The sequence below is a fragment of the Manduca sexta genome, chromosome 5 (assembly GCF_014839805.1).
Source record: "Manduca sexta isolate Smith_Timp_Sample1 chromosome 5, JHU_Msex_v1.0, whole genome shotgun sequence".
Classification (NCBI taxonomy): Eukaryota; Metazoa; Arthropoda; class Insecta; order Lepidoptera; family Sphingidae; genus Manduca; species Manduca sexta.
Genome location: NC_051119.1, coordinates 7,584,225 through 7,601,333, shown reverse-complemented (window position 1 = coordinate 7,601,333; position 17,109 = coordinate 7,584,225). Strand labels below are relative to the sequence as shown.

Genomic DNA, 17,109 nt, shown 5'->3' with positions numbered 1-17,109 from the left:
TTTTTTTTCTTCCTTAGGGCCAGTAAATCTAGTAGTTTATGAGGGACCGCAGAGATAACATCTCAGGCCGAGTTTTGCAATTTTTTTGGGCTTGGTTTTTGATAAGTTCTCGACTTTATCTGGCGCTTTGTGCGGCGATGACGCGGACTTTTAGCGCGGAGGATATTTCAATTAAGTTAATGTGACACAAATGGTCCCGAATAATATAAAGGGTTTACTGTGGCGGTGTATTATTTTAAAATAAAATTGTAGATTTATATCTAAACCGTGACTAAACGATTTCTTTAAACCATAATAATAATTTATGCCACTTATGAGAAACAAACAGCATAAATCTCGTTCCATATTTGCTTTCTTAAAGACTTGTGTTTATAAAACCTTATACTAACCAATAGAATATTTCACACGACGTAAAACCTAACCAAAATCATTGCATAACACAATACCCATCGGACACCAAAGAACCGATGCTTTTATCTGTAGTTATTTTGCAATAAAATAATAATAGGAAAACGTACAAGTGGGTCATATGATAGCCGCTGATGAATACCACTTGTAAACATAAATATTACAACAAAAATATTTGCTGTGTTGGCTATTCTACACGATCTCAGAATTACTTGGGTTTGAAATATGGTAAGCAACCTCACAACTTTTCTGTTACCTGAAATTCATCACAAATGAACATATACTTGCACATTTTTTTTAACATCAATTCGGCAAACAAGTTATATGATTTAATTTGAATCACATCTCATTAATTTCCATTAAGAAACGCATCCATTACGCGAACATAAAGAATTAAAGCACTTTAATGAATCATTATAATATAACCTTCCAACAATATTACAGTTTTATATGCATCAAATTCATATTAATTAAAAATATCCGTGGTGAGAGGGTAGCGAGCTGCGAAATGACGAGTTGATTTTTGTATTTATAATATAAATATTATGTATTATATCACAAAAAGTACTTTGTGGGAGGATACTGAATATATTTATTAAGTTTAAAAAAAACACACACACATTGTAATCCCCAAAATTCTATGAAACCAATGGGAAGGTAAGTGTATTCTTTTGAATAAAAAAAGAATTTTCTACATCGGTTCAGAAATTACGGAGTTCTGAGGTAACAATCATAAAAAACGTCGAATTGATAACCTCCTTCTTTTTGAAATCAGTCAAAAGGGTAGAAAAGGATCAAGCATGAACCCTACTTTTAAATCAAAATCACACGCTTTAAACCCCAAAAGGGTAAGCAAGGGGCAAACAGGACATCTAATCGCCATTTGTTCCGTTGAATGATAGGTGGCGAGCGCCATATCAGGCGCAGGGTCCAGACTCCGGACTGATACTGAGCAGAAGAATCCAGTATCACTTTGTCCGACCCAGGGTCTTAGAACGATGCAATACGCAACTACGCTACCGACACAGTATTTAAGTTTTATATGTATGTATAATTCGTATGGCACCAAACTACACGTTGCGCTTCACAATGCTAAAGATAGGAATAGGTGGCGCAACTAAATAAAAACAAAGATTACTCCATTTTCAGGGGATGACGACCTGCAGCAATGAGGAATACGATGCGAGGAGGATGTATAAATATAAAAATGGAATCATTATCATCATCATTTCAGCCGGGAATCGTCCACTGCTGGACATAGGCCTCCCCTATTGAGCGCCACAGGGACCGGTTCTGGGCCGCCCTCATCCATCGGACTCCGGCGACCCGCACCAGATCGTTGGTCCATCTCGTGGGAGGCCCGCTTACGCTGCGTCAAAAATGGAATGGACAAAAGAAATCTCTACCAGTGAACCTAGTCAGTAATCAGTTCATCTTGTATCCTGTACTAAATAGGGACCAGCGCATATACACCATATTGACTGATTCCGAATTAAGATAGTGGTCATAAAACAAGCTGACAAAATTCTTACGACCGACACACCGATAATTTCTCTTTGGTATTTTTATCTGGACTACACTGCATTTATTACGAGGTTAATTTAAAAAAATCAGGTTTAGCAAACGATTGTACCGCACCAAGTGTGCGGGGGCAGACAATATTATGTGATATTCATTCATTTTTCCATAACCACCAATGATTTTAAATATAAATAAGTTATAGATAAGACATTACACGCGCAATTTGAATAGTTGATATTGTCCCAATTGGAATGGTTCGATCAGTAGCGTAGTTTGCCGTATAGGGCCCTACATCTAAATTTGGTGGGGCCCTTCAGGACAGTGCGAACTTTTAGGCGCCCGCTTAGTTTAAGCGGGTAGGTATGAGGTTCTCAATTCCACTGTATTTTTTTTATGCTTATTACCTCAGATCTTTTTATGTTCATACTGGTTGAACTAGGCCATTTAGTATTGTCCGTTGATGACATTTTTATTTCAATCTACCACTTGTCTATATTTATTAAATATCTTTAACACAAACATCTAGTAAAAGTACAATGACAGTAAAATCTGACCGCATACAACGATCGTCGGCTAATTAGCGATACCGCAATAAGTTCGCATATCGAAAGCGATAAAAAAAAACGTTACCTTAACGACACGGTAGCGGGACACGGCGGTAATACCGAGTGTTTTTATTAACACACAAAATGCGCATTGTAAAATTATTGCATCGAATTTTCGGAACGCGAAACTGTGAGAATCTACTGTGGGAGTTGGGAGATATTTGTATTCGTCTGATTTAAACGAATATTTTTAATTTAGTGTAATTTTGAATGGAGTTTGTGAGTTAACGAAATTAAAACATAAGGCGCAGGTGCGTATTATTACGAAATTCTAATGACTAAGCCGACGAGACAGAGAAATAGACATATGAATAAACTAGCTTTTGCCCGCGGCTCCGCCCGCGTTATAAAGTTTTTCAGGCTAAAGTTTTCCGTTATAAAAGTAGTAGTTTCCCGGGAGCCTATGTTCTTCCTAGGGTCTCAAACTGTCTCCATACCAAATTTCATCTTAATATACATACATACATAACATCACGCATTTTATCCCCGAAGGGGTATGCAGAGGCGCAACTAGGGCACCCACTTTTCGCCAAGTATGTTTCGTCCCATGATGTGATAGGGGGCGAGCCTATCGCCATATCGGGCACAAATTCCCGGGATTCGAACCCAGGACCTCAGAGCGCTATTGTACCGGACGTGCAATACAACTACGCCACCGAGGCAGTCATCATCAGTCAGGCAGTCATCTTAATATGTTGGGTAGTTTTTGAGTTTAACACGTTTTTTCAGTTTGGACCGGTAGTTCCTGAGATTAGCCATTACTGCTCCGCTCCTATTGGGTATAGCGTGATGATATATAGCCTATAGCACTCCACGAACAAAGAGCTATCCAACGCAAAAAGAATTTTTCAGTTTGGACCGGTAGTTCCTGAGATTAGCGCGTTCAAACAAACAAACAAACAAACAAACAAACAAACTCTTCAGCTTTATATAATAGTATAGATTAGATAAAGTGTCTAATATTCCTCATTTCAATAACAGTACTTACAAAAGAAATAAAAAGCATCTAAAAAATAAGGAAAACAAAAAAAAAGGAATTTTAAATCGTGACTCAATCATATTAATCCCTAAAATGATGTAATATTTAAAAAGAACCTATTACACTACCTTTTTACAATAAGTCGGTTTATTTCTAATACTATATTTTGCTCACGGTTTGGGCCGCCTAAAGGACTTTCCGAAATAAAAATCCTGCTATATATTTTCTCGTGATGGAAAGTAGCCTATAATCTTTGCAGGGTCTTAAACTATCTCCATACCAAATTTCACAAAAATCCGTTCAGTAAATTTTGAGGAAATTAACTGTAAATGAATAGTCAATACTCAATACCTACTCTACTTGCCGACTATCCTAGTACTAGGCAAGTGTAGTGCACGGTGTGAACGAGCGTCGGACGTGCATTAGCGTTGCTTTTAGGGCGCCCACCCACTCACACAGCTACCGACCGCCGTAAAGCACAGGGTTGTCACAAACGAATGACTATGAAAATGTTAAATAATTCACTATTTTGATCATTTCAGTATTCCCTATTTGAAAAATGATCTACTAACGAAACGCAAAAGAAAATAATCATCTTCGTTTAGACATACCCGAGAATTAAGTGATTTTTTTACCTGTAATGAGACATTTTAGATTGTTAATTAATTCTGACTCACACCTAATTATAATATGACCGATTTACAATTAGTCACATGTCTTACCCATAATGCCTAGGCCAATCATAAATTTTAAAAAATAGTGTCACTACTTTGCGATACCATCTAAAGACACCTATAGAGGGCGAGTGTATCGACACAAATTGCCAACTACACCATATCAGATATTTTTAAAACAAAGTTATACCCAAAAAAAATAACAGACCTGGAAATCATTGAGCATCACATTTCACAAAACAGACTACTACTAAAGCAATGGATTACTAGACAACACACAATAACTCCCACGTGACAACCCTACGTCGGCCCGCAGTCATTTGTCAGGGGTGCGGCGAGTGAGAGCACACCTTCATATTTATACACGTGTATACACTATAGTACTGACGTCATACTACTTAGAACATTTATAGCGAACGGAAGCTAACCAACTTCTGGAGGATATGCTATGCTATTTTACTAGTGGACAGAGACCTAACTAGACTTTTATGCGATGCGAGCTTCTTTGTGTCTGCATGACTCAAAACTTGGTCTTGATCTCATATAATTAAATTCCTATAAAAAATGACTCAAGATATAATATTATTATATCTTATGTTTACGCGAATGTTAAACATTAAAATTTAAATATTTTTCAGATATTATCGCAGTTTTAATATTGTACTTTTCTCCCGACGTTTCGAAGACTCAGTCTTCATGGTCACGGGGACTGAGGTGTTGGTCATCCGCAATGACAGTTACAATATCTACCTACATTTTAGAAATATAAAACTTTTTAAATTTTCACGGATTTTCAAAGATCGGACCACCAACAGCTAAAAATTTAAAAAGTTGTATATTTGTAAAATGTAGGTAGATATTGTAACTTTGACTTTGCGGATGAACAACACCTCAGTCCCCCCGTGACCATGAAGGCAGCAGTCTTCGAAACGTCGGTAGAAAAATAAAATATTAAAACCGCGATAAAATCCGAAAAAGAATTTAATCTTAAAGATATAACATTACCAAAACTTAGACAAAATAAAATGACGTGCCCTTTAGATAATTTCATACCCTCAGTAAAGAGGTTATTGTTTTTTACGATTGCGCAGTTCAACCCTCTCCGTTCGAAACTTTGCCAATCGCATTGGAAACGTCAGTTTTTTCGCTCGCTTAGTTTTGATGTGATCCTTTCAATCAGTTTGGGTACTTTTTCCCTCACATGATTTATTTTACGATGTAAAGTCCGAGATTGCGTTAGGGTTAAGTTTTGGTTGTTGACAAAAAAGGGCAAGTAATTTGTCCAGTGATGGACTGAGGATCTGAGGGGGATCACATTCCGAACACTGTGTTCTCACTGTGTTCAACTGAAGTGTATTGCAATCCGGTATTGGTTGCCATTTTACTGATTTTTTCTTTAAAGCGCTTTAGCACTAAATGTTTTTAAAAAGTTTGGTTAGACGATGATTGATGTTTTAGCGCTGCAGCGAACTTAAGTTCTAACTCCAGATTTTGAACAAATAGTTTATATGGAAGTTCGTGTCTATCGGTAGAATATACTTGTTAAAAGTGTATACAATAAAAATATCTATCGTTAAAAACATACTATTAGCTCCATCTATGTTACGTTTGCACTCATTTAGTACGTCACAGTGTCGTGAGATGGCGGGGTTTGGAGACAAAATATTGTTTACGTCTCGCATTTATTAAGGTAGTTTATAATCATATAACTAGATGGCGTTGTAACTTGTATCTATAGTCTATACTAATATGAAAATCTGAGTCTGTTTGAACGCGCTAATTTCAGGAATGAAACGAAAGAATATTTGATCGAATTGAAAAAATATTTTTGTATTAGATAGCCTTATCAGCATCGAAGAAGGATTTAGGCTACATGGCACACTATGATGTAAAATATCAACTTTCACTTCACATACAAAATGTTTTAGGTATACAAATTATCCTAAAATATTATAAAAATGGATTTTGAAAAAATTGTATGGAAATAATTTGAGTCAGGAAGGACATAGGCTACTTATAATCCCGAAAAATATTGGACTAGACTAGGATGGTACTTTATCTCGGATTTTTTTTTAACGCGTGCGGGTCGGCCACGGCCGAACAGCTGAACCGATTTTGATAAAGTTTGGTATGGAGACAGTTTGAGGCCCTGGGCTCGGTGGTCAGGCCTATAGGCTATTTATAATCCCAGAAAAATGCTAAGCAGGACCTTTATCCCGGATTTTTTAATTTCCCAGTTGAAACCGCAAGCAAATTTTTGATAGAGATAGTTTGACGCCCTAATGTTCTAATGACGTGAAGCCTGGACGGGTTGCTAGTAAAAAATAAAAAGATGAGCGCTACTCACGAGCTGGTTGGAGAGTATCCGCGCGAGGTGCGCCGGCGCACTCGTGGCCAGCAGCCGCGGCGCGCTCGGCGCCAGCCGCGACACCATCTGCACCGCCGACCACAACGACCTGCGCACGAGTAACAATACTTGCAGTAGCTTTTCTTAATCTTAGCACGGGAAAGTGGTTTTACGGTGATGTTGTGAAATGAAGCGGAAAGAAAATATCGATCGGCAAGAGATAATAACACCCCCAGACGGTCGGCACAGTCACGTTGTTCTGCCTAATTATTTTTTCGATGTGATTTTCCGCAACCGATTTTAGCGTGTAATCGTCATTGCAAGGTGACTTCTGGAAATTTTGAGCTTGCAAGTAGAATGATGGATGGTTGCGAGTAGGATGTTGCCGCTAGTGCAAAGTGCAAACGCATCTAGAACTTTTTGCGCAATATATATATTTTTTCTAGCAAGAGCATTGGGAACTGTCTGAAGTGTGTGAAGTTTTTGGAGGATGTAGAGGAGAACGTTTATATTGGTTTCATCTTACGGCTCACTAGAGTATAGCATCATCCAAGCGAGCATTGGGCCGAGTCTCTTAGTCTATGTTTACCCTTCACCCGCCAAAACTCGCAGTGGCCTTCTTAGGCGCATATAGGACATCCCCGGGATATCGGACCACCCCAAGGTAAGGAAAGAAGAGTAGTAGTAGAACTATACATGTATGTAGTACGTACTTGGTGCTGAACTGGACGGCTAAATCTTCCTTCTCGGAGGCGACGGCTAACAATTGCCCCAAAACTTGGAGACCCTGAGCCTTCTGGAACGCGGTCTTATCCTGCGACGTCTAAAACAATACACATCTTACATATTTTTTCTCAAAATCTTGATGATCAATATCCATCGGAAATCATGTGGCTCACTCCAGAAAATAATATTTTTTACATTGTACAAGAAAAACTTATCGATGCTTTTCATTTTAATACAAAATCAAGTTTTTTTTTTAGTACCGATATTGTTTGCTACTCGACAATTGCGTGTAATATCAATCTATATATTGCAATATCTAATCGATATATTCTAACTACAAGGTGACCAAAAAAAAAATCTGCTTTGAGAGCGCCACTTTTGTTTTATCATTTCAATTAACGTTCAATATAAGAAATTAGTTCTACACTTCAGCACAACATGGCGAAGATTTGTATTTCCCCGGTCAAGGTACAAACACCAACCTTATCAAACCTATCCATCATCCGATGCAGTTCATTCAAGTTCTTCTCCAGAAGTGGCATATCCGCCACCGCTCTTGGTTTCTTCTCTTTCCACTTCCCTTGCTCATGTCACTGAGCGAACTGCACACCGACTCAGCTTTACATAACTTCTTGTTATTCTTCTTCTTTCTTTCTCCCTTCATCTTTCTTGAGGTCTTCTTCGAAGCCGTTGATACCTCGTTTTTCCGGTTCGTTTTCGAGGAGTGGCGCAATAGCATTCGATATTTGGTTAAGCACTTTTATTAATTTGGTGGGTGGATGGATGTCTGGTGAGTCTTCTACTGGGAAGACGTCGATGCTTCTATAAAAAGAAAATTGGCCTTGAATTAGGATACTTTTAATATTATATACTAGTATAATAAGAAGAAGAATTGTGAGCTTATTTGTAAGGTTTGTTATGGCTAATCGTATAGCTACGGAATCGATTTTGAATTCTTTCTTTAATAGGAAGCTACATTACTTCTGAGTGCTGTAGGCTGATTTTATCCCGAGAAAATATTAAGCGGAACTTTTATGCTACAAAAACTATCACGCAAGCATAGCAGCGAGTTAAAACTAGATACATATTAGTTGGATTATAGCCGTTTTATTTTACAAACAAAATGCCCCATGTCGACCACAATAGTATCGCTATACAAAATAAATTCGAAGTGTAATATTGATTTTACTATTACATTTTTTGTTTTCTTAGGCATAAAACAGCGAAGATGTTTTCAACTCCTCACATCACAGACAATTCCAACGGAATAACTAGCAATATAAACATACTACGTGCTTTCTTAGAGATAGAACTTAGACAACCTTACCGAAAGTATTAGCAATTCTTAAAAGACGTCCACATAACTGGGTAACGTGAATTTAAATTCCTTGTCAATAAGTATTAGCAATATGAAACATACTACCTTAAGCTACATAGTCTCCGGTTTCTTGTTTCAATAATACTTACGAAGCAAGCAACTTCTGCCTAACTTTCCTCGCTTTCTTCTTTATCGCTTTCTGCTTCTCCCGCTCTTTCCTCTCCTGCTCCATCCTTTGTGCCGCCTCTTCTATCTCTTTCTGTTCTTTGGACGCTTGGTCGTGACTCTCCGATGTCGTCTTGAATTAAGATATTTCGGAATATTAATGATCATGATTTCTTATATTTACAGCGAATGTAAAATATTAAAACAAAAAAATTGGATACAATCGCGGTTTCCATATTATTATTTTCTCCCGACGTTTCGAAGATGTGTAAGGTGAACATTATAATATAAAAACCACGATAAAATCCGATTTTTTTTGGTTTTAATATCTAACATTCGCTGTAAATAGTTTTATTTTAATATTCATGGTTAAATAAAAATTGTACGTGTAATAAAAAAATAACTGTCGAACTTTTTTAAGATCTAGGTTATAAACTTCAGGGCTATATAAAGTCGAGTGTACACTAGAGTCTACCTAGACCGACGGATGGTTGAGCACTAAGGCGCGACGGTCACGCCGCTACAGTTGTAACAGATACTACAAATTACGCATGAGAAATACGAGACATTTACTTATAATTTATCACTCATGTTAAGGCCAAATTGCAATATCACAATCTATAAATTTTGCTGTCATAAAACACGTTCTTAGATAAATATTATACCGAGAAAAACATGTTGTTAAATTTGTTTTTTTACTGACTGTATTTAACTCAATCTTGATTCAATTTTTAAATAGAATTATTAGTTAGTACATACGCTATTTTCATTACGACGGCAGTATTATTATTTATGAAAGGATAAAACATACGTTAATATAGATAAAATTCATAAATTTTTACCAAAAATTTATCACAGAAAACGCAGTCATATGCAGTGCACATAAACACCAATTAAGATTACGATATTCATTTACATGGTGTATTTACATAATAATGGGTATCAACTCACCGGCTGTCGAGGTCCCGTGGCCTTCTCCCTGATGGCCTGCAGATGCGACTCCAGCGCTCTGCTGGCTCGCATCCTGCTTATCCCGGATGCGTGATCTCAACGCATCGGCTTCAACTCTGCCGCCGCCGCCAGCGCTGATAGGCGCGACTTCACGCCTTCCGCCTGTTACAAAGTCCATAGTTTTATATCGAAAACACAAAATTTTATTGTGGCCTCGGTCTCATAGCAATGAATAAATGCTGCGGACAAGATAATCCTGGGTTCGAAGAACTGGTAAGACATTGGGTTTTTTTAACCAAATAAAACCATGTTTCGGATTTTATCCCAGTTTTATATTATAGTTTTCTCTCGAAGTTTCAAACTTTGCAGGCTCGCCACGCGCAGCGCGCGGCGCCGCCTCCAGCGCCTGTCTTATCACGTGTAACATTGACGTACTGGTGACAGAGTGGTACCTTCTCCCTGGCGGCGTGGTGTCGCTCGCGCTGCGTGCGCTCGCGGATCTGTCGCGCCGCGTCGCGAGCTCGAGCCGGCGCTGCAGCAGGCTCGCCACGCGCAGGCGCCGCGCCGCCTCCAGCGCCTGCCGCCGCGCGCCCACCGCCGCCTCGCGCGCCGCCTTCAGCTCCTGCAACACATCACGCCTCATGACGCCCGCTAGACAACCCATCGTTTTATTTAACTGAATAAAATATACACACATACGTCTTTTAAACTTGGGGTAGACAGAGACACAACTAGTTTTCGCACTCTAGTGGTATCGCAAAACGTCACTCGAAATGTCCATAATTGCCTACTTTACTTATTTTTTAAATAGCCGTACAATGTTGTTGTTAATGTCAGGAGCACATACCAGTTTGTCGAGTCTCTCGCGCCTCATCTGTCGCAGGCGCGTGTTCTGCGAGCGGCACTGGTCGAGAAACTCGTGCCTCCTGTTCTCGGCTTCCAACTGTTTGATGAACGCGATCTCACGCAGCTTCTCCTCTTCGTCGTGAGCTTTGCGGACTATGTCCTGGCAAAATATGGTTAGAATAATAACTATGTAAAGTCAGACTTGAAAACTAAATAACCTCGCCATGTTGTGGTAAAATATGGCACTAATTTTTTGTACTGGCAACATTAACATTGAAGCAAAAGTGTTGCCACCAGTCAGATTTTTTATTTCCATTGTGAAACCATAAGAAATAATAGCCAGAGTAATCAATGTGATTTATGACATTGTTGTTGTCAGGATGACGCGAAATAAGGTTTGCAACCTTCATTTGGTTGTAAATAAAAACTTTATTTACCTTTAAATGTTGGTCTCGGTTTTCAGCTGCTTTTGCCAAGCGCCTCTCCATTCTCAGCCTCTTTTCTTCTATCAGTTGGTTTTTTGCAACCGGGTTAAAAATAATAATATTCGAAATAAGCAAGATTAATATCGTGTGATTGCTCTGATATCGATGATGATTAAAATGAAATAATAAAATTTACAAAACTTTTACGGTGCAATCTACAATAATATTATTTTTGTAGTTTAAAAATATTTTGATCATTACGATATATTCGACGATTAATAAGGTACATCCATAAACTACGGCCCATGAATTCTATGATCTTTAAGTCCACACACCATTCTTGTTACAAACTTACATCTATATGAATAGTGTACCTGAAACATAATGCGACAAACCTTAACTTCCTCAACTCTGGCGAGTAGCTGGTGGATCTTTTGGCCCTCTCCGTCTGATACTCGAGCCTCTGTCTCTGCCCTGGCCTGCTTGGCTTGGGTCTCGCAGAGCGTCTTGCAAGCTGCCGCGCTTGATACCCTGGGACAGCTTCGCGTGGAGTTGTTGGGCCCGACCTAGGAAAATAAGAAAGATGTTACCCATGGTCGTACCCAGGGGCGAGGTCCGCTGTGCTTATCTATGATGAGAATCTGATTTGCCTCTGGACCAGACAATCAAATACAGGTCACAATGTCACCTATGCTTCCAAACAAATGATAATCAAACGAGTAGTACCAATCGAACATGTTAACAATCGGATATGATTTACTTGATGATATTTAAAATATTGGCCTTTTGTTTCATTTCATTTCAATTTGTGGCCTTCCATCAATAATAGATCACAATTCGACATTACCCTACTCTCTTCAGTAATGTAAAGAAAAATATCCCATTCTCACCCGGATCCCTAGCCACTAACGCCTCCAGGACGACTAGGGTGTCGACCCGCTCCGCCCAGGACATTCCAGCTAATGCAGTCTCGTACTGATCTTCTAGACTGGCAGCTAGAGACGTCAGGTTCTCATTGGACTGCCTCGATGTCGCCGACTGGTCCTCGCAGAGAATCTCCGCGTCTGTCTAATAAGAGAATGAGGGGAAATTATTTTAACCTCACCCGGATTTTACATTGATTAGAATGGATAAAATAATTTTAATTTACAACGTATTTCATGGCACCACCCTGAATATAGAAAACATACCACAACAGTACCTTTTATATTTCGCGGAAAAATTGATTTAGCAGTACCACTACGCCTTCGCGAGGAGCTACTGGACGGTTATGTTCGGTTCGTCCACCTTCCGGAGATAGAGAATCATCTAGCATAATTTAGTAATACAAAAAAATATAAGATAAGACAAGACACTAGCCTGTGTAAAAATGTGACCTAACTGAATGGGAGTCAAATTTTTCAAGCAATAATTCTTACCTCTGTATCATCAGTTTCCGTGTCCAGATCTATATCAGAAACTTGCTGCAGCTCCATGATCTGTCTATTCAACAAATCCTCTTCCTCACACAGCTTCTCTGGTCCTCTTCAGATTGGAAATCAACGCAAGACTAATCTTCCTCTCATTCTCCTCAATCTGTGACGTCATTTCCGCAATTTCCGACATTTCCGACGGATCGCAAGCTCTTAGAAGCTCGTTATCATCCGACATAGGATCGTCTTCATCAAGATATTTGAAAGTGAACTTGAATTCCTCTTTCCACTTGTCGAAATCGAAGGTGTCTTCAGTGCTCTCCTGCGACCGTGCTAAACCGATGGGCAGACTTTCTAAAGAGGAATGCAGCCTGTTTTTAGTCAAATCATTCTCATCGTTTTCGCTGAGTTTATCTGATTTCAATGGGTCATCTTTGGACCGTGTTTTTAAACCGGTCACGTCAGATTTCTGACGAATCATTGCCGGATCTTTCTGCTTCGGCTCTTTTTCTTTCTCTTTCTCAGTGGCCACGACTTGGACTACCTTTTCCGGCTTGTTTTGAGGCTGTTCGGACTTGGCCCTGTCTGGGTTTGGTGTTATGATCGGCTTCGATTCCTGTTTGGGGGACTCGATCATATTTAATGTGGGCAAACTTGTTGTGGCCGAGGGCTGGTGGAAGCGATTGGCCCAATGAGATCGTCCTTGCTTTTTCGATTCGCGATTCAACCTTTTGACTTAACTGTTAGCCAACCCTCATTATGTCTTGTCCTTCCTCAGGTACTAAAGTTTTAAGACTCTCACTCGATTCAATCCGTGATATGTCGATCTGAGTGACTATCGTATCGGAGCTGCTATATTCGTCACAGTCTTTAATTTTCTCTAAAGCTGGGTTAATGTTTTCTTTTTTATCACCTTTGTCATTAATCTTTAAAGAAGTTGGTCTGGGAGGTCGTTTCTTTACATCCACTTTAGGTGGTAGTTTGGCGTCACCGGATGCCATTTGGGGTCTGTTAATAGGCTTTTTTGGTACTAGTTTGCTAGCTGGAGTATCGAATAGGCTTGTCCTACCCGTGGTTAAATTGAAAGGATAGCTGCACTTGTTAGTTTGGTTACGTTTAGGCACGCGTTGCGTTTTAGGAGCTGCTGATGGTCGCATATCTACAGCCGTTTTGCTTCTGGTCAAATTACTCAGTCGAGTCGGTGTTTTAGTTTCTACTTTAGCCGTCGCTGCAGTAGGCTGCTTCGGTTTAGCAGCCGCTTGAGAATACGCTGGCCTTTTTGGCTCGGGCTTTTTTGCCTCTAGATCTTTCTTTGCCTCATCCTTATTTTCTACGTCTTTGCTTGTATCGGAGAATTTGGTTTCCATTTTCTGATTTGGTCTTTTTTCTCTTCTTTTCTTTAGGAATGTTATTTTCTATAAATATTGGTAATATTTCCTTTTCATTAGAATTCTCATCACATATTTTGATAGTTTCTAACTCACCCTTGATCTTAAGTTTACCTTTGTTAAGGGTTTTAATATGGTTAGATATCTTTTCACCATTCGTAATAGTTTCAATTATCAGAGTCTCATTTTCCGATTTCGGCGAACTTTCATTTGAAACATCAGCAAAGTTATCTTCAGATTTAACTGGAGAATTCTCCGTATTAGTTCCTTTCTCGTCAGAATCAGTGTTTTATCTACATCTTTAGGAGTTGTAATAGAATCTTCAAACATGTGTATTCCGTTTAAGTTCTCTTCTTTGATTTTATCTGTTCCGTTCACCATACGTTTGGTCTCTGAATCAATTTCCTTATCATTATTGATCATATTGTCGTTCTTTATGCCATTTTCAATGAGTTGGTTGGCAAGAAATTCGTTTTCCATAGCATCTAGCTTCGCAATGACTCGCTTTGGCTTGCGACGATAGTTCTTCCTTGGCCTTCGTATCCTGATTTATACGCTTTTGGGACTTTATAATCACTGGCTTAGGACAAACATTAGCGTGCTCTTTGGCTTTGCCAATTTCAATATTTTGGATCACCAGATCTTTCTCGTCATCAGTTTTTGTATTATTAGTTAATACTTCTACTTCATTCTCGATACTATTTTCCTCAATAAGCTCTTTAACTTCCTTCTCCTTGATATCAGAAAGCCTAGAAGTTTCCTTAACCATTTTCGGCTCGGGCTTCGTGGCAATTTTGGATGAAATTTTGCTACTAAAGAATTCGATATTCGCTTTAGGACTAGAGCTATGACCGGTGATCCTCGGACTTATCTTGCCGCTGCCTGGACTAGCTTTGCCAGTTAAATTCGGGCTATTCTTGCCACTCGGCGTATTGTGGCCAGAGAGGCATGGACTATTCTTTCAGAGACAGACGGTGAGCTTTTTACAGAGTGCGTGCGTCGAGACTCGGGCCTTACAAAATCAGTCTTTCTTATCTCCCATGCTAGACTCTGTGGCCTCTGGGGCGGGGGAGTGTTATCGTACTCCCACTTCAACCTAAACCATTCGCCTAGGGCTTTAAAATCACGTGTGTAATTCTCCAAAACTAATATAACTTCTTGGCACTCGTTTAAGTTCTCGTGAGCTTCAACTGTGTTGTAAATTTCACCGATCTGTAGGAGATAACGTAATTATCGCATGTAAATACAATAACATCTCAATTATTTAAAAGAATAACTATACTATAAGTAGTTTTATGAACTTGCAAGAGGATGCAGTTACGAAGGCACAACAACCCAAAAAAATTTCACTCAAATATGAACGGTGAACGCTTACCATCTCATCACATCCACCACCTTTCTCATTTACTCGCAAAGTAAAAATAACTTACAGCACGTTGTAAGTCTCCAAACAGCAGCGCCCAGTAGCGCGCCCTGAGTTCAGAGCGCTTGCCCGGGAAGCGGAGGCGCAGCCTTGTAGAAGGGCGCGGGGGCGGCGCGGCGTGGCGGCGCTGACGAGCGCGGGGCTTACGCGCCACGCGGGCTGTGTAAAGAATATCTTCCTAGAGTTAATATAGCTATGAGCGTTCTGAAGTTTCGGAGGGACTAAATCGTATTATATTACTTATAGCTAATCCTAATTTCACACAATTACTGATAGTGTGCATACAGCTCGCTCTCCACTCTACATCTGTGCTCATGCGTTTTCCGTCTACTAAAGACCAGTACAAAAATGTGAAGACATAGTAAATTCGAGTAAGAGGAACAGCTGCACTCCTCTGTGTTTAAAGCTTTCATTTTTATTACACTTAAATATAAACTACACATAGGTATACTAACATAGGTATCATATAAATTCCACAAGAGTTCATAGATCTTTAAGAATGCAACTGAGGTGACGAGGCGAGTGTGTCGTTCGGTCGAAAACGCCTACCTTAAACACTAAACAGTAATTGTGCCGTCTAGAACCTTGATTAATAAAATACTACCCAGCACTCGACTGCGCGTTCCCACAAATCTTGTCAAGTATAACAATATAGGTCAAAAAAAATTATACGAGCACAGTAAAGTGAGCACAGTAGAGTTCTGCACCTGGTAAGTGGAGTGAGGTCCATTAGAATGTCGACTGACGAGAGATGATTACCTCTCGACCGTCGACATAATTCTGCCGGCCTGTTCCGATATACCTACATAGGTTGATCACGGAACGCAATACACTTCCTTAATACTAAAATACAATAAAGCTTTCATATAACTGCTCGAAGGCAGAAATATACAAATCGACGGTACTTAATAAAAAAAACTTGCCAATGGAATAGCTGTTACATAAATCCTAATTGTGAAAAAGTATTCCTGTAACAGAAAGTCTACATCAGATTTTAAATTAAGAGTTAATAACCATAACAATCTTCCCGAAGTACTTCAAGATTCATTTCGAACAGTGAGCAAAAATATTTTTAAAAATGATTCAATTTTGTTCGTAGTATTTCAGACAGACGTTTATAAATTTCCTGTTTTCCTGTTTAAAACTATCTATACAACGTTACTTAACAAGTTAAACTCTAAACATAGCTTTGTATCAGGCATTAGTCACGGGCAAGTAACTTCATATTTAGTCAGAGTGACTAATATCACATCTGGGCAAACAGTTTACTTAAAAAGAGACAATTACTTCATACTAATTACTGTTTCGCAAAATGGAAGTATACTTTGAAATAAAACATTCATACGGAGTCAATGTTAAACGGTTTTTTATCAAATCTCCGGATCAATAGCAAAGATGGATCAATCAGATTATAATGTGATCGTTACGCTTGCTTATTACTTGACTAGCTTTTAACTGGCGGCTTCGCCCGTATGAAGAAGTTTTCGGGATAAAAATCCTGCTTTATATTTTCCCAGGTTAAAATTACCTAGCCTGTACGTTATTACAGACTGTAATCTATCTTTATACCAATTTTCATTCAGATCCGTAGAGCTGTTCCGAAGTGCTTGAGAAGCAAACATCAAACTTTCGCATATATGTATATTGTATAATATTAGTAAGTATAGAAGTTTAATATTAATTATTTTATTTTCGGCATCGTTCTACAGATATAATGTTTGTTTAATTGCGTCTGCGAGCTGAGATCAGAGCTAAGATTTAAGCAAATGCGAACATTTGCTCTTCGTTCACTTCCATATAAGTTGCTTTTTTTTAACATGACCCCACGTTAATTAGCCTGGCAACGATCAGCTTTAAATACAAACATACCGGACTTTTCGGTGAGCGCTTTAGGCGCATTCGGTCAAATCCGGCACTGGTC

General features: G+C 39.0%; 2 protein-coding genes across 2 annotated transcripts in view; both read right to left on the bottom strand.

Annotated features, from left to right (window-relative positions):
- Window positions 1-7,829, bottom strand: part of LOC119190784 — a 79,342-nt gene extending 71,513 nt beyond the window's left edge. The window contains exons 1-3 of the mRNA XM_037443600.1: window positions 7,743-7,829; window positions 7,248-7,357; window positions 6,535-6,643 (exon numbers count right to left, since the gene is read on the bottom strand). Of these exons, the coding sequence (XP_037299497.1) occupies window positions 6,535-6,643; window positions 7,248-7,357; window positions 7,743-7,802 (279 nt within the window). The 5' untranslated portion in view covers window positions 7,803-7,829. The remainder of the gene's footprint in view (window positions 1-6,534; window positions 6,644-7,247; window positions 7,358-7,742) is intronic.
- Window positions 7,830-7,895: 66 nt separating this feature from the next.
- Window positions 7,896-9,766, bottom strand: LOC119190750 (eukaryotic translation initiation factor 5B-like). Its single transcript, XM_037443401.1, has 3 exons — window positions 9,695-9,766; window positions 8,728-8,876; window positions 7,896-8,082 (listed from the first exon to the last, which is right to left on the bottom strand). The coding sequence occupies exons 1-3, from the start codon at window positions 9,764-9,766 to the stop codon at window positions 7,896-7,898; spliced, it is 408 nt and encodes a 135-aa protein (XP_037299298.1).
- Window positions 9,767-17,109: the final 7,343 nt, after the last annotated feature.